Below are 26,909 nucleotides of genomic sequence, written 5' to 3'. Positions count from 1 at the left end.
GAAGCCCAGACATCTCAAATGGCTTTGAAGGTGTTATTTACACCCTCTTCAAGCCAACATCGCTGGTGTAGCTGCTAAACTAAAAGCGTTAGCACGCATCCAATCTGAAGTCGTCGCACCAGCTTGAACATGTATCAAAGGAGTAAATATTGTGTTTTCAAATCAATTTGGGATCTCTGAGCTTCCGTAGACATTTTATGTTTTTTTCCCTCCAGTCCCCATCTACTTCAGTTGTTTAGGTGAATGCTGCAACACATTTTTGCTGTGAAGCTCCAGAAATGATTTGTGGCCTATGAAACTTTACCCGACTTTACATCGGCATGGGGTAGTGAGTAGATAATGACTGAATTCTTATTTTTGGGTGAACTTATCCCTTAGCCACCCCCAAGTCTGTCTTTTCTCGCTGCTTATATTAATGCACTAGTGGTGCGAGAGGGGAGTAACTACAGTGTCATACTCAGAAGCGTAGGGTCACTGACCAGGCCGCTGTATTTGACATGTTGAGAGTAAGAAGAGGCTGTCCAGGCTCTTCCTCCTCTCTGACTCTCCCATTTGTTTTCTGCTCCTTCTCCACCCCTTCCTGCCATCCATCTCCCTCTCTCTCTTTTCCTGAGATGTCTCGCAGTCAGTATTTGCAGTCTAATCCAGTCTTGACGTATGGCTCATTAATAAGGTGAGGTAAAGATATTGGATTAAGAGCAGATTAAAGATGATTAATGCTGCATAATGAGGACTAATCTTGCGCTCCGCTGTTCCACTCTGTGTTTTAATGTGTGTTTTGCTCTGCCCCTCCTCGCTTGCTGACTCATCTGCCTCTAGGTACGGCTGATGAAATATACATAAGATGTTAGTTTACTGAAATAAAGAAGATCTGCTAAAAAGAGGCACAGGAGCTGTTTAAACAAGAAGATTTGCGTCTCTTAAATCCAGCAGGGGGTAAATTATTCGCATTGCAAACCCACACACACACACGCACGCGCACACACACACACGCCATGCACACACTTTACGCACACAAGAACACAATTTATAGACTCACATAGCTTTAGAGTCCTTAAACACAGCACTAAAGTGAATTACTGCCATGCTGCATTGTAATGCTGAAGTGCTTAAAGACACACATGCGCACACACACACACACGCACTTGCCCTTGAACAGTGCAAGGAGAGGGGGAAGGTCACAGACAATCATCCCGAGCTCCTCTGAGGCCTCCCAGCATCCAGGACGCCACCTTTGGGAGTCCTGCTTCCTCACCGCTGCTGCGCCTTACGCCCCCTCTTTCAGCCAAGTGTTAAAATGCATGGGGCTGCGTTGGTGGGGGGGCACTTGAGGTACCAGTGAAACAATTAAATATGAGGCAGGAAGTCCAGTTTGAGTAACAGATCCAGTTTGAAGACTTTTCATCAACTTAACATCAAAACACTGCACTTAATAAGGAAGGAGACGAAATATGATGTTGAAGTTGTGGCAGAAGTTGAGCTAAGTTCAACTTTTTTGTTGGACAGCTGGGTGCAGCTTTTAGCATTAACTGGGTGGTGCCATTCAAATGATTATCTATATATGTATAATATATATATATATATATATATATATATATATATATATATATATATATATATATATATATATATATATATAACCTGTTATTTGTATTTATCCATCTAGATTGTTTTGATGTGAGTTGACGAGTTTTGGAGATATCACTCATAGATGTCTGCCCTCTTTAGTATAATGGAAATAGATGTCACTCAGCTTGAGGTGGTCTGACGGCCAAAATATACATGAAAAAAACTCAGCTCTTTTAAGATAATCTACAGGCTTTGCTGTGAGCAGTTTCTTGTAGGAACTAGTTTCTTTCTAACTAGATGGATTAAAAGCACTACAGGTGAGAGGAAAAATATGTATAATTGATTTTAGGGTTTACTATTCCTTTCAAGGTCAAATTGATAACATTTTTATCGAGACAAATAACTTTGTTTTCAAAATAACACATCTACAAACTTTGTAGAAACAAATAAGTATGTCATATCCTTAAAAACATTATAATGATTGTGAATGTATAATTTTAATTTGTGTTTTGGGTCCAAAATGAATGTTTTGTTTATGTCTGTGTAAGAATTCTGACAGCTGGTTCCAGCTCCTAACAAGGTTTGTGAGCCAGTAGTATAACGCTGTTGGTATCTGTGTTTCGTCAGCATCATCAGTCTTGGAAGTTGCCAGTTTGTGGAAAAAGAACTTAAAACTGGATGAGTTCTACAGTATGTGTTAGCTAGCTAGCATTAGCAACATTAACGTTAGTTAGCAATAGCATTGTTAACAATAGCTAGCTAGTGTTAACAATGTTAGCTAATGCACAAACTGGCAACCACTTGGGGGGCAGATAATTTGAACAACCGCCAAAAAACCATCTTTCCAATGTCAGAATTGTTGTGCTAGCACAGTGATGAGCTACATATGCTAAGTAGTGATATGCCATGTATGCTAAAGTGTGACATTATGGACTCTATTTTCTGACTTTTCATGTTTACAACAGAGTGCCTCAAAGAGAGACATTTTAAAATGATGCACCATTATCCAAATGTGTAAATTCATTGTGTCTCACCCCTCTGTGACAGGAGGATTTTCACCTCGTCTTCCAGTGTAGCTATTTGGAGCAGGAACACTACTTCGGTCTTTAGATTTGCTTGGACAACGTGTTGTATCAACTTCAACTGAAATGAATTTTCTTCTTGTCTCTACTCCAAAATTGTAGATGTACTTAAAGGGGATCTAAATATTATCTGGATTCTACTACTACTATTACTTTATTCTGTGTACATATATCCAGACCGTTAGCTAGCTGACAAGCAAACAAGAAACAGCAGATCGATCAAACGTACCAGCGATGAAATGATTGGTAGAGTCCAATCAATTCTGTCAAAAAGCTGCTCCCAAACCACTGTTGTTCGGGAGCTGAGGACTTTCAACCAAACATCTCGAGGGTCTGACATGCCACCAAAACACCTTGTGGCTGTTGTCAGAAAGAGAATCGTCCTTGAAGCATGTCCATGTGTGTCATTATGTCGTTTGGAAGTTGGCAGCAATGAATATGTTGGTGCTGAAAGACAGAAAAAGCGTTCCTCCAGCGATGAAACCCATTGACTATGCTGTGTCGAAGCCTGTTATTAGAAGAAAAGTGTCGACATGTTGTGGCCAGATTCGGTTTTCTTTACAAAGAAGTGAAAGTACAGGTTTAGTGTGATGATTTCAAATAATAGTTTTGATCAATGGAGAGCCACTTTTTGCTCCTTTCAAGGACTGTTCTGCTATTTGCTGGAGGCAGAGCTCTCTGACACCAACTTTGAAAAATGTACTTGTCTTTTCTCACATCGTATAATTGTGAGTTTTTGCTGTACCCGAGCATTAATTTGCCCTTTTCATTCGTCCTCCTCTACCTTTTTTCTGCCCTACCATCCTCCAGCTCGTCTTTTTCTGCCTCCTCCACCTCTACATCATACTCCCTGAGTCCCAATTCCCCATTTCCCTCCCAATCACAGACTCCCCAGAGGGTTTGAGGCCCTCTCTAGTCGTCCTCCCCCCATGAGACACACACATAAGAGCCTCTCTCACACACACACACACACACACACACAAAGAAGCACAGACGGTTTCACACATGCACACACAAACACCAATCTCTCTGCTTCATCCCTTTATCCTCCATCACCATTCCTTTCCCAGATGTGCCCCATCCCACGAGAGAATCCCCCCTGTGCCCCAAAATAATAAAATAAAATCTCGCCGCCGTACTCTCCAGCCCCCTTTCTGAAGAGGGGAAGATGAGCTGATGAATGTGGCGGGCAGATGTGGATGAGAGGAGTGCAATTAAAATCTTCTCTGCTCTCTTTTCTCCCCAGATCCAGAGGGAAAACGGGGAGACAGAGATTGTGTCTGGCATGAAAAAAAGAAGCACCAAAATCTATCTCATCTCAATCAGAGAAAGCTGTTCTGAAGGCTGAATAAAGACAAAAGAACCACTGTGGCTTTGTGGGACCTCTCACATGCAGAAATCAAGGACATTCAGGCCTTTTGAGGACAAAACACTGGCACGGAAAAAATGGGGCAGATATTATGGACAATCTGATCCGAAATTCAGGGAATCTATGGTGCAATCGTTATGCGGACGAGGAATCTAATCTCAATCACTTTGAAACATGTTTCAGAGACCTAGTGCAGAAATTAAAACCTATTCAAATGAGATGAATATGCTGTCTAATAATCAATATCCCCATGTGGAGAGCAGACCCATACTGTGCTTTGTTCAGCGCAATGCAATGCATGAGGCTGTTTAATAGAGGTTATGCATTGATGTAACTTTTTCACATGAAACCGCTGCTCTCGCTCCTGCTGAGCGGCCAAATAAGTTCAGGGTGAAGCTGTAATGGAGAGAAGAAAAACAAACTAACAAACCAAACTGAATAACAAAGGAAAAGGCCACAGAAACCACAGTGTTCCATAAAATATACTGCGGTATATCACACACACACACACACACACACACGCGCACACACACACACACACACACACACACACACACACGTACATAAATATGCAGTTTCGACAGCTGATCACAGTCTGATAACACACAGATGTCTGATCAAATATAATGAGGAATTCAAATATATTCTTGTGTCTGTGGACAAGTTTGTAAAAATAGTTATTTATTATATTTCATGTATATTCTCGACACAACCCCTAAGAAAGTACAGCTGCACGTTGTCTTTGGTTCATTCTATGGACAGCTCCTGGTGCTGAAATTAAATGGACTACAAGTACTAGATCATACATGAGCAAAATACAGCCCCGGACCATCTTAATCCAGCCAATGACATCCTCAACCTCCAGAAAATCAACAAGAGGCAGCACGCTAATAAATCTCGATGCTAACAACTACAGAGAGGGTGCATTGCTATTCAGCTTGATTCCAACAGAGGGCACTGTCTACATTTCGATTGGACAATAGGTCACAAGTTGACTCTTGCTCACTCACCTCAAGCGACAAGTTACAATGGCGGTTGTCAAGACGGAGACATGATTGAACTTCAACAAGTCACGTTACAGATCACGACTGACTGATAAACACCTGTAGTTTAACATAATTCAGCACTATGTGTAAAATGTTTCGTTTCAATTGCCCAACTTGTGGCCCTTTGCCAACATTTTGTAAGTCAGTATGGCCCTCTGGAAGGAAAATGTTGCCCTGCCCTGTTTTAGATGAATAATGGATGAAAAACACAGCAAATTCAATTTGTTGTAATAACATTTTAAACCCTTTAATACAAGCTCAAATTTAAATTGTGAGTATTATTCAAAGGCAACTTGCATCTCAAAAACACACAATGACAATGAAATTAAACATCCTGGCCTGATGTCAAAAAATTGGTAACATAAACACAAGCTATACCCACCAGTCTTGCACAGTGCTGACAAACATGATGTCCTGTCTTCCAGCAATAGAAGGAATGGAATGGTGACTAGCCACTCCCATAATTATTCTCTGACAACATGTGGGTCATACTGTAGTAGCTAGCGGAGCAGTATCATGGGTTGGAGATGCATATTTGAATATCAGTTGACAAGGATGGTGTTTAATGGTGGTCATGTCCTGTAATGTTGACTGCTGACTGGTGCTGGAAAGGAAATTTACCTTACTGCATGAAGGTAACGTTACAGAGAGGAGAGAACCACAGTCTTTGTTGAGTGCTGAGTTCACTGAGAGGTTGACCTGAATTTAAACACGCAAACACACATCTGTGCTGTTGATCGCTAGCTTATGGCTAATGCACAGTAAACTAATCTGTCTACCTGATGTGAGTCAGACAAAAATGTTAATGGACAATGTAATGTTTAAAAGTTTTATTCACGTTACGTTTTGTCTCGTCCGCCATCTTCCTTCCTCACTGTCTGACTCTCTCCTGGAAGTTATAGCAACAGACGACCAAATGTTAATGCACCGTTACTTGTGGATTTCTCAGGGTTTGATTGTAGGAAACATTAGGGATGATAAAAGTGCACGACTCAACATGATAAATAACAAAGGTCTAGTCGTTTTTCAAACATTTTAATGCAGAAATGTAACGTATTATATCTTTAACTCAAGCACACAGGGGGTTTAGGAGAGACCACGACCACGCATCTCAACATACCTGGTTCAAGTCCGACTGGTGACCTTTGTCATATCTCTTCGACTTCTTTTCTGTCAAACATCTACTGTTGTCTGCACCTTGGACTCATCAAAAGGCTTATAATATTTACAGTTTGTACAGCATCAGAAACCAGCGAGTATAAAACTGCATCCATCAACTGTAGAGAAAAAGACAGAACTGCTTTGAGAATTTGCATGTACTTGCAGTACACTAACCCATGAAGTTGAGATAAGGATTATTGAGAACACGACATTCCCACACCAAACTGTCACATGTATGTGTGAGTCTGAGAAAACGAGCTGCTATTTTGGTACAGATCAGGTATCACCAGGTATCCTTGTGTGAGAATAAGGTGTTATGTCTGAGTTTCCTGGGAGATCACAGACTGGGAGGTTAGATAGGCAGATTTCTGGCTACAGTAAATAATAGACTGTAAGTTTGCTTTTTACAATCACTTGATGCATCATTTTTAAATGAAATAGCTGCTATTCAAATGCTGAAATCATGTGAGATAAACAAACTACTTGTCCTGGGATTTAAATGAAAACCGACTGTGTTTTTTTTTGTTTTTTTTTCAAAACCAGCAAGTTCAGCCCTTTCTTGGAGAATTGCTTATCTGGCCCCCGTCCCATCATCCCATCATCTTCAAACTCTCCAATCAGCGCAATCAGTCATAGACCAGTGCAATCACCGTGCCCAACAAATAGAGCTAAAATGATTGGTTTAGACTGTCCGTGTCCTACAGAGATGCTATATCTTCAAAAAACAACCCAGCCACTGAGTACTGCTTGATTTTCATCCCACTGAGAGAGGCAAGTTTCTCTAGGAAAGTAATGATATGTCTGAAGATAGATGCTGCTTTCTGGTTCAAAGTTACTGAGTTTGAGTTCTTTTGGGGGTTCTGTTTTTTTGTTCTTGTCCCTTTACATTTTCTTTTCTTTTTTTTGTTTTAATAGTTGCTGAGTGGACTTTCACACTGTGACCAATTAGTCTCCCAGGCCTTGTTATAAAAGCACATATGTCACGTCCCAACCATGAATAAAATGGTAATAAATTAAAATTAGATGCCACTTTTTCGACACTAACAGGACCTAAACTTTGGTGCTGAGTCCACAGGGACTTCAGTGACTTTAGCTGTGGAGTTATTTCAGATGAACAGCTCTGGGCGATAAAGAATAAACCTTGTCGGCGAAGGTATATCCGAAACAGCAGGCAGACGAAAATAAGTTGATCTGTATGATCAGCACAAATGTTTAAGGGAAAAGTTTCTAGATCGAACAGTTGAGAAAAAGCAGGAAAAAGCCACAGTTCTATACAAATGAGCCAAAGACTTGCTTCAAGTCTTTCCCACAGAATGACCTGACCTGTGGTAGGGCTGGTGTTTGTTATATCGGACCCGATATTTGATGACCTAACAATGAGCCTCACGATCCTCGAGGCTCATATGAAACACTCACTGTCCATACTACATGATCATTTAATTCTGATACGATTGCAGTGAAAAACAGTAAAGCGAATGCTGTGTGCACTCAATATGGAGGAACCTACAGTCTCTGTTCCAGAAGTCAGAAAACCTCACTCAAATCCACATTGATATTTGTAATAATGCTAATTACCAGAAATCAGCCCTGAGAAATGATGGATGGGGATGGTCATTTCTTTTAAACTATTTAATATCATTGTTTAATATTTCATTGAGAGGATTAACACCACTCTCTTGTGTGTATGTTAAATATTGAGGAGGCGATTAGCCTAGCTTAGCATAAAGACTGGAGGCCACCCTGGCTCTCTCTAAAGTTTAAATCTGTCTACGGACCCGTCTTATGCTCAATTATTAACACTTCATCTCCAGCTTGTCCATAGACAGACCAACATGTGAAATGACTAAGACTCCGCCCTACTTTGCTGGAATTGGCTTCTGCAACTGTGCTGTGGTTGGAGGTGGTGGTTGCATGGGTCAGATACAGGCCTTTCACACGGGAGACTGTGGGTTGAGTCCCACCTGAGGCCTTCAGTAAATGTTGAGACTAGGATTAGGCAACAAAATTCCTGTGTTATGTTACCCATGCCCAGGTGAATATAGCCACAGCGACGACTCCGCCTGGGTGAATATAGCATTATTGGCTACGGACACTTCGACGCAAATAGCATCTGCTAAAAGAAAAGACTAGCCTATTTTTTTTTACCTTTCTCGAGCAGATTACATATGTACTACTTACGCGCTGATCTCAAACCTGGTGGTGCCACTCCTCAAAAGGTCCGCTTACATTACGAATGCAACCAAAGTGTTAGGCACAGAGGTACTTTGAGCTAAATGTTAACATCAGTATGCTAACATGCTCATAATGACTGTGTAAAGATGCTGACCTGATTTTGACCTGATGATGGTGCTGGAGTGGTTAGGGGGTTCATAAGTTATAATACATCCTGATAGAGACACCATGTGGCATCAATGTGTGTACAAAATGTAATGGCAATCCATTCAATAGTTGTCAAGACACATGTAAACCACAGATGGTAACCTCATGGTGATGGTGGTGCCAGCTGAGAGGTCAGGGGATCAACAAAGTCAGAAGGACTGTCATTACTAAATGTACCAACTTCCATGCTGACACATCCAGTAGTTGTTGAGATATTTCAGTGCAGACCAAAGTGGAGGACTGACGGGCTGTCATTGCCATCCTTGGAGACATGCCAGTAGCATAGCTAAAAATGATACATTGTGATTTAACAAGGAGTTATGTGCTGTATTATATCTTGGTGAACAGCGGGTGGGTGGTGGTGAAGTAATTTCCTGAAATCTTGCCTGAAGATGTGTCAACTGTGAGGATGCCATGGAACAGCAAGGATTTGTCTTAAATCATGGCCAGTAAACCCCCGGATCAGGTTTCAATTTTTCAGACAAACTGATGAAATAAACCCTCAACGAGAGATTGCACTTGAGTTACAGGAGCTGGTGGAACAGTGGCTACCCCATGTATGGCGTCAGGACTTACTCGGCTTTCGTTACAATCCCTAAAATTGGCTCCTGCATCTCTTTGTCCATGTAAATCACTCATCGTGACTGAGTTTGCCTCTTCCTGTTGTTGCAGTTTTACTTAGCAGCACTAATGTTGAAGGTCCCATTGTTCTGGCGCTGTAAAGGACGCGCTGTCCTACACTATGTAGCATACCACGCGCTTTCTCCCCTCTGTCTCCCCTTCTCTCTCGCTCTCCCCCACAAAACAACCCCACCTCCCTCCCAGCGGGGGACTGGTGCCATGTGGTGATGAATAGTCAGATCTGAGGCAGGAGGACGCACAATGTAGGTCGAGCTCCAGGGGTTGTCGTCTACTGGTGTGTGTACGTGTATTTATATAAGTGTGTGTGTGCACGTCGAGGCACTTGGGGGGGGCTGCTGGGTACACGCTGCTCTCCAGTGAGTGGTGGTGTTGGGGGGTGAGGTGGGGGTGTTGGAGAGTGCGTATACCTGCTACAGTATGATATATGGAGTGTCCGTACCCCCTTATACACCTGTTCCCGTTGCCTATTCTGTCTCTGCCTTACACACAATGCATGCACACACACACACACACACGCGCGCACGCTCACACACCCACACACACCACCCACCACCCCTGCACCCCCACCCAGAGACAAGGAGTGGATAATCAGCTCATTTGTTATGGTGCCGTTAGATTAGTGTATGAACATATGCATGATGATGAAGTGCACTGCACCAGAGCGACAACCTTGTTCTGCGGGAGCACAAAGTCGCCCACAGAGAGGAGGATGGGCTAACAAACAACGCTGAACTGAACTTCAATGACTTTGGGGTCAGAGGAAGCTGGGGTGCAGTGGTGAAGAGCAGGATAGGATATAAAGAAGGTCACGCAAGCGTTCTTTTTTTAAGGACTGTAGGTTGCTTGATGTCACAGCTTCCACTTCTGGCGTCTGTGGTGCCCTTTATCATCCCTGCAGGTGCATTTATTTTGAATAGTCTAAATTTAGGAAAAAGAGGGAAGTGGGTACTGGATGGGTACTTGGTATAGGCAGATATCCTTGAGTTGAGACATAAAAATCAGTATCAGGACAGAAGATCAGCCCTATGCCCTGGTTAGGTTTAGGCACAAAAACCAACTCTTTGGTCATCACAAAAACTGGAGGAAATGTCCGAAAGTCTCCTTTTACACCTGCTTCTGTTGCTGTAAACACGGCTGGAGGTGGCCAGTAGTGTCACACTTACAAATGCTGCAATGCAGACTCAATCTGTGGTCGCCTATTTGTCGTTTGGAACTCCACCCCCGCACCCTCCACCTCCCCATGAAACGGTCACTAAATAAACATATAATGTGAACGTGATATGGAATGGGGTTTTTTTTTTGTTTGTTTTTTTTACAAATGTCAGCCTATTTTACATAAAACTTGGGCGTATCTGTGGTTTGCAGAAACCACCTAGGCAGCAAAAAAATGTGTTTGTTTTTCAAAGGTCTCTTCAATGTTGTGTATCTTCATGTGGATGAATAAATTAAGTAATTTCTGTTTATGCATTTGATGATACACATCTTCAGTTTGAGGCATTAATGCTGGTTCTGTCAAATTTATATGAGAAGTTATTAGAGTTTTTTTACTGTTTTTCTATTTCTATGATTTTAATTGATGATCAAGCTATTTATTAACATCTTCTATTTTTGGACAGTCTCCATGTTACTGTATGTATTAGTATGTGTGCAAGGCAAACTGTTCAAACAAAAAGGCCCCTGGTGGGATTAATAAAGTTGTCCAAATCTGAATCTGAATTATAGAGGTATCTAAAATCAGGCGGAATCTGTTCAAAAAACAGCGACCTTAGAAAGACATTAACACCGGACTCTCCTGGATAATGATCCTATAATGTCCATGAGCTTCGGCCACCATTGCTATAGAGAAGACCAAAATTAAACTGATATAAGCTGAAGACTTCATTTCTCAACACTGTAAGCTTTAGCTGGCACTGCCGTTAGCTGCCCGTGCCACAAAGTTTAAATCTCAATGAATGGATACATGTTACCGACATAAACTTTGGGATTTGTAGTTAACTTCTTCTGCTTCTTTTGGTAAAAAGCAAATTCTGGCAGAAATTAGCAGAGGCACAAGTAGCATCAACATTGCCAGAAAAAACAGTGAAGTTATTTGTTTGTCCTTGGGCAATGCTAGCTTTGCAAACTATCCTTTAGTGTGTAGCAGCTGAAGCACATGTCAGTTGTTGAGGGGAGCTGAGTGTCTGATGAAGTGTCCCTGTGAGAGCGCAGCATCAATCTGAACGACTACATCCACATACAAAGCATCTTACCTCGGCCCTGACATTCCCTTAGCATAGCATACCACATTTGTACTTTGCACATTTTACTCTGACACTTTTTTTGGTTCCCTCTCTTATTTCACTCAGATCAACCAAACCACCTCCTAGGCATTCACTCCAGATTTCTCATTCTTCCACTTTTTCATGTTTCGCCCCTCTCTCTCTCTTCAAACCACTTCTTGGTCCGAAACATTTTACAGCAGTTTGTCTTACTTTTAAGAACAACTCCTGACTCCTCTCTTCCCCTCCCCTTCCATCTCCTCTCTCTTTCCTCTATCTCCTTCTTCTCAGTGCAGCCCTGTATTGAAGCAGCAGGGAGGCACCCCCTCCATGCCTTTTCATCACTTCTGTTTCTCTCTCTCATCTGCCTCTCTGGTGTAACGACCTCAATCTGTCTGTCTCTGTTAGCTATCGTCTGCGACAATAATTCTGTAATACGCTCAAGTGGGAAAACCTTGAAGTTGCGTCCTCCCTCTGCTCCCCCGTTCAACTCATTGGTTTTATTGGCAGGACTGTTTATCAGAAGCAATACTGAATTCTGCATGAGCAACAGGAGCAAGTGTGGAACATGGTACGAACACATCACATGATGTGTACTTCAGTATCCATACACACATGAGCAAGTGTGTGTTTGCGTGCTGCGTCTGCACAACCATTTTGTCGACTCTCAGCAACTGTATGTGTGTGTGTGTGTGTGTGTGTGTGTGTGTGTGTGTGTGTGTGTGTGTGTGTGTGTGTGTGTGTGTGTGTGTGTTGTTCACCACAGTATCTGTGCCTGTGCCGGCCTCGTAGCAGAACAAAACGAAACAAAACAGGGCAGAGCAGATCTGCACTATCATCCCCAGGCAGGCCGCCGCTCTCTGTCTCTGCGCTCCGTTACCTGTTGGTCCTCATATAATTACTGCAGCCACACTCATCCATCACAGTATTGTTGTGGTGTACGCCGGGCCCATTCTTTCTCTGGCTCAGCAGCGTTACATAAAGAAACAATAACAGAGTCTAAACAAGCACCATCCACCAGAGGAGGGAGGGAGCGGAGAGAGGACACAGTGCAACACACGCACACACACACACACAAAAGATTATTACAGTATAGTGCAAGTTGTTTCTTTTTTGTCCTGGTTGGAAGTTTGTAATGACAACTGATACACCGCGAGCTGCACAGCGAAATATTAGAAACACCTGCTCTGGCTCGGCAATGTGTTTGATCGCTGACAGAATTCACTTCGAAATCACTTTAACCTGTGAAGGGCAGATCTGCTGTGGCTCAAAGAAAGGCAGGAGGCTAAAGAGGGATTTTTATTTCTGCTGCTGACAGCTGAGGGAAGATCTGTGCCACGCACATTTCACACACCATGCTAAGAGAAAAACTCTAGTTAATCTGAATCAATTACAGTTCTTTTTTTTAGTCTTTTAATTGCTAACAAGAGACTTTTTCGTAACTCTTCATGCATTGTGCATTACCGTCATGCAAAACACTTCATATGTCAAACCGACCAGAACACTGGCAATAATTCTCAGTCATCAATCATACTTTGTCATAACACACTGAATTAAAAAGCACATGAATCAGGGAACATTACATAGATGAACTTTTATCGTTAAGGGTTGAATGATTTCATCAAAAACAAAACCTTTTCACTGTATTGATGGCACTAAAGTGTAGGCAAGAAGAATGAAAAGAAAAGAAATAAGCGGAGCAATTTGCTTCAATATCCTTTATGTTTTTCCTTATTTTGCATAGAATAACAAAAGAATGTTGAAACAAAAAAACTGAAATTTGAGGGCTGAAATAATTATCTTTAAAAAAAAATACACAAAAAAGAAACAACAACATATCAACAACATATAATCACTGAGACTGTACAGTGCTGTGGGGGTTCTAATTCTCCCTCTCTACAACCTATGAAAAGGACAACTGGGGAGTCTTTCAGCTGAAATTGCAATCAGCTGTTTGGAATTATCATTATTTTATTCATGTCATGTTTAAACAAAAAGGCAGGCGGCAAAAACAACACAAGAAGCAGGCAGGAGCAAATCGGAGAACTAAGGAACTAAAAAAAAATGCAAAAACCAAATGAATCCAAACCAAAGAGGAACACAGGAGACACAGTGGTGAAACAGAACAGGAAGGCAGGAAACACGTAATGACAACAGACAAACTGACAAAGAGTAAGAGAGACACACAAGCTGAAATAAACGAGTACTAATTAACAAATGAAACACAGGTGAAGAAGGAAAAAGGCGGGAAAAGGACAATGAGAGGAAGTGAAAAGCAAAACATGACACGTGAGGAGAGAACTTCAAAATAAAACAGGAAATAACTAAAACCACTGACTCAAACCATGACAATTTAATTGTAACAATTCCACCAAGATGTTCTGTTCATTTCAATATGACTACTGCATTTTGTTTTGAATGTGTTTTAACCATTTTGAAAACACCTCGTCAGCATTTGTCCAGGCGGTGGAGTAAAGAAAGAGAAAAAAGTTTAGGGAGTTTGTGAAAAGCAATGAAGAATCCTTCACAGTTTGATCCACATAGACTTCCGTCTCACTGACTGTATGAAGAGTTTTGAACAATGCAAAAAAAAGATGCAGTTTTATCAGCCTTAAAAGAATGTAGTCCTGAAAGTGGATGGCTTTTTACTTACGGATACATAATTTAAATTGCAAAAAAGAATCTTTACTCTATAACATAATATATAAATCTTCAATTATATTAATGAATATAGTTATTTTTTCATAAAACAAATATTTTAGTAAGTACAAGCAGTGTTTAAGTAGGTGAAATATTTATTTCCTTAATGGGACAAATCATTATTTCCTAAGAAAACAGTTCCTAACCTGGGGGTGGGGACCAAGGTGGTTACAAGTTATTTCCAGGGATCACCAGATGGTTGGGGACAAAGAAATAAGATAACTTATATTAGACTAGAATAGGTTTTACATTACGTTTCCTTGAGTGTGTTTGTATCAAAGTTTGCAGGCACATGAACCCAATCGCCAGGCTAAGGAAGTTTTTGCGGAACCACAGATAATTTCAAAAGGAACATTTCTTGATGTTGCAACTTTATGTTTGTTTTAATAAATAGATAAATAATCAATAAATAAAGCAGCTAGAGATTGGGTGTGAACATCAACCTGATTTTTCTGGGGAGTTCGGGACTCGAAAAGATTGAGAAACTTTGTCCTAGACCACACCCTCTATTCTAAATATTTTATTATCAGAACCAAATTTACATCACAGCCATAAAACAAAACCAGTCACAGTTTGCCGCAACTGCTCAATGGATGACTGAATGTATAGAACAAATTATCCAGCAACATGTGGAGAGTAAATCATCTCTAAAGCTCAAAGAAATATTAGATAGCTCACACTCATCACACTCTCATCACACACACGCACAAAGACATCATAAAGCATGCAGTCACACAGCATAAACAGCAGCGCGGAGGAGACTAATCTGTACATCTGCACATTATTGTGTCATTTTACAACCTCAGACTGAGTGATCGCTCGGCTTCTACTGTACAATAATTAAAGGAAAAACGCATGAGAAATGTTTGTGCCCTGGGATCTACCCCACTTTAGACTAGACATTAATAACATCCTCTTTTCTCTTCCTTGTCAACACAGACGCTGTAATTAAAAGCAGCCGATGTGCTCAGACTGAGGTGAGGGTGGCCGTAACAATGGGCGATGAAAAATGGGACAGACGAGTGGGAGGAGGAGGGAGAGAGAGACAAAGAGAGGGAGCATTAATTGAATGAAACACCTCCTTTTGACTTGTCATACAAATACTTTGTTTTTATAATTAAACGTTTGAGTGTCTTAATCCTACTTCAAGCTAATCTGCTCTTTGAATTATCGCCTTAGTTAATGCTTTTGTACGATGTGATATGCATGAGTTAATGAAAGTATCTGCATACATTATAGTAGAAATATGAGCGCAGCAGGACTGCATTATAAACCGGTATCACGCCGGTTTGGGCCTAAAACCAGACTCCCTGCAAAAGTTTGCCGATTCAAGTTTCTTTCCCTCTCTTGACTAAATTGCTTAAAAAGGCAGGACTGACTCAGTCCTGTGCACTCACTTCTGAAAAGAAAAGCAATTATCATAAAGGCAATGGGAAAACTTCTGGCCCTGTCCTCCGCAGACAGTTATTTTGCAGTAGAACAAAAGCAGTCTACTTCACCTCGGTATTCGCCTTGGTCAGGCCTTCTTATCATTAACACAGAGAACGACGGCATGTTCCCACTGTGTGCATGTATTTAAAATGTCAGCAGAACAAATGCCTCACACTTAAAAATCATCACTCGGCTGCCGGCTAATGGACTGGCTCTGAGTTAAGAAGTAATGGAGTGACAGTGAATAATAACATCTAAAGAGCGACAGAGACCCCAGTGTCAGTGTATTAGTTTATGTGATTTCACATAGATGTTTTATGGATTGTGGAACAGTTGTTTAAATGTGAGAAAGGAGCCAGTAAGAGTGAATTGGAGGGCAGCAGAAAGACAAACTTGTTCACACCTAAGGTGAAACATGTTAACTGTCACTCCTCTTCATGTGATATTTTCTCACACCTTAGGAAAGTGAGGTAAAGCTAAGGAATGTGAGGTTCTAATATGTTTTTTTTTTCGAAATACTTCAGAGTGGAATAAGGATGAATGAAAATCTAATCGGGCGTTCTGATTTCTCCACCTTATTGAAATTGCCTCAGGCCAGACACAGTAGTCAGACACATGGTGTCAACAGTGACACCTGAGGTTACACAATATTTAAAAAGTTTGGAATAAATTCTAATTATCTCTGTTGATGCTGACACGGAGCCTCGTGCCCCGGAGATCCCTTTTCTGCTGGAGCACCTATATGATGACTTATATTCACAAAATTTAAGGCTCCTTAAACTGGCAATAGACAGCTTTTTGCTTTAGCTTATCATTCTGAAGTAAATACTGAGAGTAGTGTAGAAAAATGACACCATCCATGTGTAGATCCCTCATAAACCTGGCTTTCAGTATGCTATTGGGTCTGCCACTGGGCTCAGGGACGCTCAAAGTCAGTCACAGTTGGGGCTTCTGATATAATGACGGTCATTGTAAATGATGTGACATTCATATATTAATTTGAATGCCCAAGATAGCTTATATATACTCGTTATTAACAACAACAAATGGAGAACGATTTGCACGACAGCAGACGGCAAACTTGAACACTAACATACAACAGGTCAAAGCAGACACAGCTGCTAAAGTCAACAACACTGACGAGATGAAGAGGGAGAGAAATTCCCCAGACTCCCTCATAAAATCACTTAATTTTGTGAGTTTCTGCATTAAGAGACAATTTACAATCTCTGTATAATGCTTTTTATGACAAAATCTTAAATATTAGGGCCTTCTTGTTAATTCGGCAAATGTTATGCCTTAAATTCTTTCTCTCTTTGTGCAAAAGGCATCATATCCTGGTGATGTACGTGTTTATTTGCATATAGAGTGGGGAAGTGAGGTACAAGTGGTCCCTCGAGATTCATGTAGAAACACCTGATGCCAGGTGGAAACTGATGAGCTGTCCCCTTGTGATTGGGTCACCAAAGCCACATGTTAATGCCAGTGATGAGCAGCCTTATAGTTTCCAATAATGCAGCACAGTGGGGATACATACGTTTCATAGCGATGAGATGAGCGTATATGATGTAGATCTGCCTGTTTGTCACTGATCACAGGGACTCCAGTCATCCGTGTAGTTCATGAAATTCACTGATAAACAGAATTGTGGAGAAACTTTTTTAAAATTTGATATCATGGACACACTCTCTCGCTCTCTCTGCTGAGTCTGCATCATTTCATCATCAATTTATGGTTTTTATAACGCCTTGTTTCAGCACCCCCAGATCTCGCATCCATGAACAGAACAAATTACGACAACAAAGGAAACGCATCTGGCTTTTCATGGTGGTCACATTTCTGCAAGCCACTGATATGTTCAAGTTTGTACTTGTATTCAGTGTCATATGGACATTTCTAGAGGATGAGTCAAATCATGTTCACATTTCACGAGTATGAGCTGACTTTGATGTCAGGAGGTGGAGGCGACGCTCATGCCATTACAGCTACTGTCGGCGGGAAAGGCTGCCAAGGCAGTGACCGCTGTCCGACATTTCTAGCAGCCTTTGTGATGACAAAACCAGTGTTTTTTTGTGCCTAAACCTGACCACAAGCAGAGTGTTGTCACAATATAAGATTAAAAACTTGAAGTTCCAGAAACATACATTGCCAACATTTATTCGGGTGACTGGGTCGGCACTGCAGGCAGGCACTGTCAGCCAAAAGAAGTTATTGTGAGGAACTGCAAAAGGCAGACGGTCTCCGATAGTCCGTCAGACCACTGTAGCTCTCACTTACTCAAAACAATCATTTGAAATATTCCCTTCTTGTATCACATGTGTTGAAAGCTCTCACAACACATGCATGTGAAAGTGCTGATACCCTGCATGCAATCAACCTTTCTGTGGCAGCCATTGTATGTATATAAGGAGCCCGCCGTCACACACCAGGCTGCGCTCCTTCTACGCAATTAACTCTATAACCTGTTTACCATGCTGTGTGCGTCATGAACCTCTACAACAACATGTGCTACATCTGCAGTCTGACATGAAGCCAATCAACAGCTCATTGGACATGCTGAGTTCAGAGCTAAATTGCTGTGGTCAGTGTCAGCAAACAGCTCGCACTTCCTCTTTGAAAAGCCATCATTCATCCCCCCGGGAGAGAAGACAGGCATGTACACATTGTTTACTGATAATACTCAGGTATGCTTAGGCTAACCTAACTCGCATCCTGAATATCAAACATAATGACAGAAGTGTCCAAGCGAGCGCGTCCTGCCACTGGAATGGGAGCGTTGACAGCTTGATTGCAGAAGTTTCTTCAGCCTTGGCCTTTACAATAGCCGCGTACCATCATTTCAATCTGCCTGGGGAGAAAGGCGCTCTGAAGGAGTGAATACAGATCAGCCTTGACTTGATGTGATTATGGAAGTGCCAAACAGAGCAGAAAAAAAAAATCATATAGTGATAAACGATAAGTGATAAACATCTTTGTAATTGCTCACCGCCTCGTGTCGGGGAGTGAAAAAAGGTACTTGGCAGCGTCCTGGATGTCTTCACAACGCATCTAATTCCTCTGTTTTATGTCCTACAAGGGAAATAAAAAGTGTGTCGTTATAGCTGTAAGAATGTATTTGCTTAATTTACAATTTGACCTATACAAGTTCCACATTACCTGGAGCTGTGCGAGGGCAACCGTTGAATCCTAACAGGCCACGGTCATAATTTTATAAACCACATTAGGGTGTATTCATTTTCAGACGAATCTCTTTGATGTGGAGATCGGGCTGCTAAAGTGCAGCGCTCCCTCATCTATTTGCAGCCTAATATCACTGCGTGCTCAATTGGATTTCTCGACTCGTGATGTTCGCCGGGATCGCTCTTCATCTCCCTCATCTGTCTCAGCTCTCTCCAGCCAAACAATGTTTCATAATGGAGCTCACACACACAGATTTTCCCCTCCTGTTTGTTATATTAGTCAGTGAGCCTCGGTGGTTTATATCCACTCTATTTTAGCTGAAATACCTGCGATAATTGGCTCATTATTGCTATTTAAAGACTGGCAACTGCAGTTTTTTTCTTGAAAGCACGTGTGTTAATTGGGTTTCGGATTCAACTGTTAACCTTATTGGTCCCGTGGGTGTATAACACAGATTTACAGGTATGTGGTGAAATGTAGAACATAATTAAACATAATTATAGAAAAAAGCTATTATTAGTTGAGGAGGTAAAATGGATGTTTTTGGTTTCTCCTGTAGTTTTTATGTTATATCCCCAAAGTAACTCCTCTATTTACATTTCTTGTCATGACTGAGTGCTCATTGGTGACAACTGCCATGTCTCTTCTTTGATTTTCTGTTATGAGTATCTGTACTTGGCATTCTATGTACAGTCTTGTCATGCCAACAACCCAGCTTTTCTACTCATTCAACATATATCTATGGGATACATGTTTTCTTCAGGAGTGTCACGATATAACGTACCAATATTGACGATTACTATGATATTTAAAAATGAAATATTGATATGGTTAATAATAAACATAGGAAAACATTGTGTAAATGAGGAGGCATGGAGGAACATGGTCCGGTTTAAGATTATAAATAGAATTGACTGAATTCCTTCCAAATTGTTCAGAGCTAAGCTGAGGGAGAGTGATGGACATGTAAGTGTTATGATGGCACTCTTGTGCACCTTCTGTGGTCCTGCCCAAAAGCACAAGATTATTAGACAGCCATTCATTAAAATGTAAAATTGCTAATCGGTGAGGATGTTCAATTTTCTCCTAATCTGTATGTGGAGGGGGCGTGGTGCATCGGCTGCAGGAGAGAGGTGTGGGGAGGGCTCAGGAGAGCAGCGCCAGGTGAGAGTGATTGGCACACCGGTTTCCTGTTGAGCTAATCACTCTCTCCTTTAAAACACAGTAGCGTGCTGGACCTGGGGAGAGAAGACCGGGACACACATAGACGGATGCTCCTGACGGTCGGCAGCGAAGGACGCCTGTGATCGACCCCGAGAGAGCTATTGTGTGGCCCGAGTAAACAGAAAATAAAAGATCTTAAAAATCATCATTCCGCGTGTCTTTCCTGCTGAGAACCCACAGTGGCATCAGACAACGCCACATTGGCGCCCAACGTGATTCGGTGGGAAAACAAGGAGACGAGGGATGACAGAACCACAGCAACCTATAATGGCGCTAGCGCAGATGCTGGCAGAAATAGCGGCCATGAACCGGGACCAGGCCACGCTCAGCAGGCAGCAGCTGGCAGCGCTTCAGGGCCAGGCCGAGAGACAGACCCAGCTGTTGGAGGTGATGGTGACTCGGGCGGGGGCAGCAGCCCCTGCCCCCTCGCTCGTCGGGTTGACGCTCCATAAAATGTCGGAGCATGATGATCCACAGACATTTCTGGGAATGTTCGAGGAGACGGCAAAAGCATGCGGCTGGCTGGAGGCGGAGTGGGCCGTGCGACTGCTCCCCCTTTTGTCGGGGGACGCACAAACTGCGGCGCTCGGCCTGCCTGCCCCCTCCCGACAGTATGAGAACGTGAAGAGGGCCATCCTGGACCGACTGGGATTCTCTGCGGAGGACCATCGCCGCAGGTTTCGGGGAGCCCGGCTCGGACCCACAGATCGACCGTTCGTCTTTGCCCAACAGCTGAAGGACGCGGCAACGCGATGGCTGCAGCCCGGGGATTCCGCCGGCGAGGTTCGGTTAGTGGACCAGATAGTGTTGGAGCAGTTTACGGAGGGGCTACCAGCTGCCACCTCAGACTGGGTGCACTGTCACCGCCCGGTGGACCTGGCCGCGGCCATCAAACTGGCGGAGGACCATCTGGCCGTGCTCTCCAGAGCCCGGGCACATGAGGGTCGGCCAGCCTCTCCCGCCCGTCCCACGCCGGCACCCCGGAGAAGACCTGCGCCCGACCCACACACACACACACACACACCCGCTCGACCCTCTCCTCTTCCCCGATCTAATCCCCCTTCTCCTCTCTTTCCTTCCCAGGTTCCAGCCGCTACAGGGGCTGCTCTCAGCCCACAGAGGGTTCCTCAGGCGGCGGGGCAGGAGTGCTGGAGGTGTGGGCAGCCCGGACACTTCCGCCGTGAATGCCCACTCATGGAGGTCGGTCAAGTGATTCGGGTTGTCGGCCCTCCAGCACCCTCCCCCGGTCCAGGAGGGACGTACAGCGTTCCGGTAAGGATTCAGGGGGGTACATATCAGGCGATGGTGGACTCGGGCTGCATGCAGTCTATAGTTCGCCAGAGTCTGATTCGACCCGGGGCTCTGATAGAGGCTGGATGGGTGGATATTAGGTGTGTGCATGGGGATATTCACAGATACCCTGTAGTACCAGTGGAAATTCGGTTTAAGGGTAAAAAGCATAGTGTGAAGGCTGCGGTTAGCTCCCGCCTAACGCACCCCCTGATTCTGGGTACTGATTGGCCGGGGTTTGATACGCTAGTGGGGCAGTGTGTGGGGGTGCGCTCACGGCCGACAGGGACATGGGATATGTGCGCTGTGCTCAGCGGTGACGCGAGGTTGTCCGACACTGCAGACGGGGAGGGGGAGCCAGCGGAGCCTTCTCAGGAGGCTCCGCAGGTTCCTGTGTTTGACTCCATGGAAGATTTTCCACTCGAGCAGTCTCGTGATGATACTCTACGCTTTGCCTTTGACCAAGTGATAAAAATTGATGGTCACACGGTGCGCCCTGACACAACGTTAACATATCCACACTTTTCATTACGTAGGGACAGACTTTACAGAGTGAGCCGTGACACTCAGACAGGAGAAATAATGACCCAGTTGTTGGTACCGAAAAGCCGCCGGGAAATGGTCTTCCAGGCGGCTCATTATAACCCGATGGCTGGACATATGGGGTGTGAAAAGACACTTAACCGTGTAATGGCCCGATTCTATTGGCCTGGTATTTGGGCGGACGTGCGCCGCTGGTGTGCGTCTTGTCCCGAATGCCAGTTGGTTAACCAACCGGCCACCCCGAGAGCGCCTTTGCGCCCATTACCACTGATTGAGGTCCCTTTTGACCGTATTGGGATGGACCTCATCGGGCCATTTCACCGGAGCGCACGTGGATATCGCTTTGTGTTAGTTCTTGTGGATTACGCAACACGATATCCAGAGGCAGTGCCGCTGCGCACCATCTCTGCAAAGAGTGTGGCGCAGGCGCTGGTTCAAGTTATCTCCCGAGTCGGGATCCCGAAAGAGATCCTGACTGACCAAGGCACCCAATTTATGTCACGAACACTGAGAGAACTGTACGGATTATTGGGCATCAAGTCAATTCGGACCAGTGTTTACCACCCTCAAACTGACGGCCTCGTTGAGCGCCTGAATAAGACGTTGAAGTCCATGATCCGTAAATTTGTTCACGATGATAGTAGCAATTGGGATAAGTGGCTAGATCCTCTGTTGTTTGCAGTACGCGAGGTACCCCAGGCCTCCACGGGATTTTCTCCCTTTGAACTGCTGTTTGGCAGGAGACCACGCGGGGTTTTGGACCTGGTTAAAGAAAGCTGGGAGGAAGGTCCAAGCCCCAGTAAAAACGAAGTTCAATACGTCCTGGACCTGAGAGCAAAACTCCACACACTAGGACAGTTATCACGTGAGAATTTGCTCCGGGCCCAGGAACGTCAGCAGCGGCTGTACAACAGAGGATCTAGGTTAAGACAATTCTCACCGGGAGATAAAGTGCTTGTATTGCTCCCATCTTCCAACTCCAAATTACTCGCCAAGTGGCAAGGGCCCTTTGTGGTCACACGGCGAGTGGGTGAGGTTGACTATGAGCTTGTGCGATCTGACCGGGGAGGGGCTACACAGATTTATCACCTCAACCTCCTTAAAGCTTGGAGAGAGGCGGAGTCTGTTTCCCTGGTGACGGCAGTGGCAGAGAGAGATGAGTTGGGGCCTGAGGTACCAAAATCGACCAATCCTGCCTCGCTCCTATGTGAAAACCATCTCTCGCCGTCCCAGAGAGCAGACATTGCCAGGTTGCAGCAGCGTTACGCTGATGTGTTCTCCCCCCTGCCAGGACGCACAAGCCTTATTCAACACCACGTGCAGACTCACCCGGGCGTGACAGTGCGTTCACGGCCCTATCGTTTGCCTGAACACAAGAGAAAAGTGGTCCAGGCAGAATTGAAAGCCATGTTGGAGATGGGGGTTATAGAAGAGTCCAACAGTGCCTGGTGTAGCCCCATCGTTCTTGTAACCAAGAAAGATGGGTCTATCCGGTTCTGTGTGGACTATCGTAAGGTGAATGATGTTTCACGGTTTGACGCCTATCCTATGCCCCGGGTCGACGAACTCCTGGACCGCCGGGGCACTGCTCGTTTTTTCACGACGCTGGATTTGACCAAAGGCTACTGGCAGATTCCCTTATCTCCAGAGTCTAGGGAGAAAACGGCCTTCTCCACTCCGTACGGTTTGTACCAATTTGTTACACTTCCATTCGGGTTGTTCGGGGCCCCAGCCACGTTTCAACGCCTCATGGACCGGGTGCTGCGTCCACATGCTGTATATGCTGCCGCCTACCTGGATGACGTCATCATCCATAGTAACACCTGGGCGGAGCATGTGCGGCAGGTGGCCGCGGTGCTCGAGTCACTGAGGCAGGCGGGGCTCACGGCCAACCCGAAGAAGTGTGCAGTTGGACGGAGGGAGGTACGGTATCTGGGGTACCACTTGGGCGGCGGGCAGGTGCGTCCTCAGGTAGATAAGACAGCAGCGATTGCAGCCTGCCCAAGGCCCAAGACCAAAAAAGAGGTGCGGCGGTTTTTGGGGCTGGCCGGCTATTACCGGCGATTTATTACCAACTTCGCGGAGCTGACCAGCCCCTTGACTGACCTCACCCGAAAGGGTGCCTCAGATCCGGTCCAGTGGACGGAGCAGTGCCAGGTGTCGTTTGAGAGGGTTAAGCAGGCCCTCTGTGGGGAGCCTCTTCTCCACACACCTGACTTCTCTCTCCCTTTTGTCCTGCAGACTGATGCGTCGGGCAGAGGGCTGGGGGCCGTTCTGTCCCAGCAGGTGCGGGGCTTCGACCGCCCAGTGCTGTACATCAGCCGCAAGCTGTCCGAGAGGGAGGCCAGGTACAGCACGGTGGAGAGGGAGTGCCTGGCCATCCGGTGGGCGGTCGATGCTCTGCGGTACTACCTGCTGGGGCGCCCATTCACCCTCTGCTCGGACCACGCTCCCCTCCAGTGGCTCCACCGCATGAAGGATGCCAACGCCCGGATCACCCGGTGGTATCTGGCTCTTCAGCCGTTTAAGTTCACGGTGATCCATAGGCCGGGGGTGCAGATGGCTGTGGCCGACTTCCTTTCCCGCTCTCATGAGGAGGAGGGGGGGAGTGGGTTAGGCCGGACGGCTCCCCGGCCTAAGTCGGGCGGTGGAGGTATGTGGAGGGGGCGTGGTGCATCGGCTGCAGGAGAGAGGTGTGGGGAGGGCTCAGGAGAGCAGCGCCAGGTGAGAGTGATTGGCACACCGGTTTCCTGTTGAGCTAATCACTCTCTCCTTTAAAACACAGTAGCGTGCTGGACCTGGGGAGAGAAGACCGGGACACACATAGACGGATGCTCCTGACGGTCGGCAGCGAAGGACGCCTGTGATCGACCCCGAGAGAGCTATTGTGTGGCCCGAGTAAACAGAAAATAAAAGATCTTAAAAATCATCATTCCGCGTGTCTTTCCTGCTGAGAACCCACAGTGGCATCAGACAACGCCACACTGTACATTTTGGGTGAACCTCTCTATGATCTCCCCATGTGTCGCAGATTGGATATAGACAGTTCTTGCTTTGTCATAGTAGGAGGCGGTTATGCACCTTAAAGCTGGTCGCCACCCTCTATTAGAAACAGAAAAATTATCATTAAGTATAATGGTTCTTTTGTACGCTGCTCTCCACCCCCGTACAAAACAAAAAGGCAGAGCACACAATAAACATGGCTAAAGATGAATTTGACTGAGCATAAATCGCAAAATATCTTTATTATGAATTCTTTTGGCAACATTAGCCATGCAGTGAAAATCTGATATTGTGGCAGCCAGTCTGGGTTTGACCCCTGATTTGTAATTAATGGAAATCTTAAGGAGTCAGTCAGTTTCACACTAAGTGGTAACAAACAAATGCAACACCCTGACTGCCTTTGAAGAGGGACTGATCAAAAGTGTGGATCGTTTTCACAGTCTCTATAATCGATAAGACGATCACATCTCAGGCCCTCTCTGTGACGGCAGGCTTTTCACCCCATCTTCAAGTGTGGCCATTCTGAAGAGCAACACAACACTTTTCTTGTGTGTTCACCAACTGGTTTTTTCAAGCATGTCTCAGCCTTAAATCCGACAGCATGCATCGATGTTGAAGACATCGTTCTCTGTCAAACTGTTTGAAAAAAGCCTTTTGCACCCTGACACAAGGCGAGGTCCATAAAGAAATTGTTTTCCCAGTTAGGACACTGACCTCAACCCCAGCCAAAGCCTTTGGCAGGAATTTAAAAAGCAGATCGACTAGCAAGTCTTTATGTAGAATTTTGTTAGTTATAAGTTGATATTCACTGATACAGTTGGAAAGACTTATCTCTTTTATGTCTTAACCTTTAGGCCAGGGGTGCCCAAACTTTTTCCCATGGAGGGCCAAAACTCAAACTTCATGTTGGACCACGTGCCAAAAGCGAGCGTATTATTAAGATTGTATTGTTAAGATGCAAAATGGTATACAGAAGCCATGACAACTAAGAAAAAACATCTAATGGTCCAGTTTCTGACTGTAGAACATGTGAAAAAAAAATTGTTTTACTTTCTTTTTCTTTTACTGGCCTCTCTGGGCTGCTGTACTACTAGGATCCCTCGGTCCTTTAAAGGACTGACTTGTTCACTCATGCTGCCCGCCGTGCTCCAATTTCGACGTAGCCTAATTAATAAATTATGGATCCTACATATTTGGAGAGCATTTTTGCCTCATGAAAAATAGAGCATCATAAATCATATGTGATTCATATTCTATTTTTTTTCTTAATTAAATGTAGTTTTTAGATTTCGCTCGAAACATCTGGCGGGCCAAATTAAACCTTATGACGGGCCCATTTTTGGCAGCCTTTGCTTTAAGACTGACATGGTATACTGACACAGTTAATAGAACGGAGCCATCAATGTTTTTAGTTTCGGCAAGATTATTAAGAAAGATTAGATTTCTGTTAACACAAAATGAAAGAGGAAATTTGTGTCAGACACGAGATCTGTCGACATCTTTAATCACTTCCATTAATTAACTAGTTTGATCACAATTAAGTGTCACAACAATACAGGTTAAAATAAAGTAACAGCTGGTGTAGTCTTATTTAAGCACCTCAACAACAACAACAGTCCAGCAGACTTGTTGAGAACAACCTTGTCTGGGCTGTCAGCCTGCGAGGGTTTACCATAGGTTATTTTTACTGGGCATTATACAGTGAGAGAAAGAGGCCAGAGGCTCTACTGGCACATCCAAACAGTCTGCAAAAGAGTCTGACAGATTTGGATATGACTACAATGTCCAGCTTGTTGTGGTTATTATTACGTTAGCCCATTTCCCCCCAGTACGACCAGTCCTATCCCAGTTCTTCCTCTCTCTTTCTTTTGTCTTTCTCTGTGCAGTGTGAGCCTTTCCAGAGACTAATTACTGAGAGGAGCTGTTGAGTTTCACTGATGACATACTGCTCTAAAAGAAAAAAAGTGTGTTTTTGTTAGTGTGTGTGTGTGTGTATGCGTGTGTGTGTGTGTGTGTGTGAGAGAGAGAGAGA

At 44.2% G+C, this 26,909-nt stretch overlaps 1 protein-coding gene across 1 annotated transcript; it reads left to right on the top strand.

The window, feature by feature from the left end:
* Positions 1 to 20,212: 20,212 nt before the first annotated feature.
* On the top strand, positions 20,213 to 24,866 carry LOC140999214 (uncharacterized). The gene is made up of 2 exons (XM_073469518.1): positions 20,213 to 21,313; positions 24,660 to 24,866. The coding sequence occupies exons 1-2, from the start codon at positions 20,285 to 20,287 to the stop codon at positions 24,660 to 24,662; spliced, it is 1,032 nt and encodes a 343-aa protein (XP_073325619.1). The 5' UTR covers positions 20,213 to 20,284; the 3' UTR covers positions 24,663 to 24,866.
* Positions 24,867 to 26,909: the final 2,043 nt, after the last annotated feature.

Source organism: Pagrus major, chromosome 7, assembly GCF_040436345.1.
Source record: "Pagrus major chromosome 7, Pma_NU_1.0".
Taxonomy (NCBI): domain Eukaryota; kingdom Metazoa; phylum Chordata; class Actinopteri; order Spariformes; family Sparidae; genus Pagrus; species Pagrus major.
The sequence above is the reverse complement of the archived record's forward strand: the minus strand, read 5'-3'. Positions and strand labels throughout refer to the sequence as shown.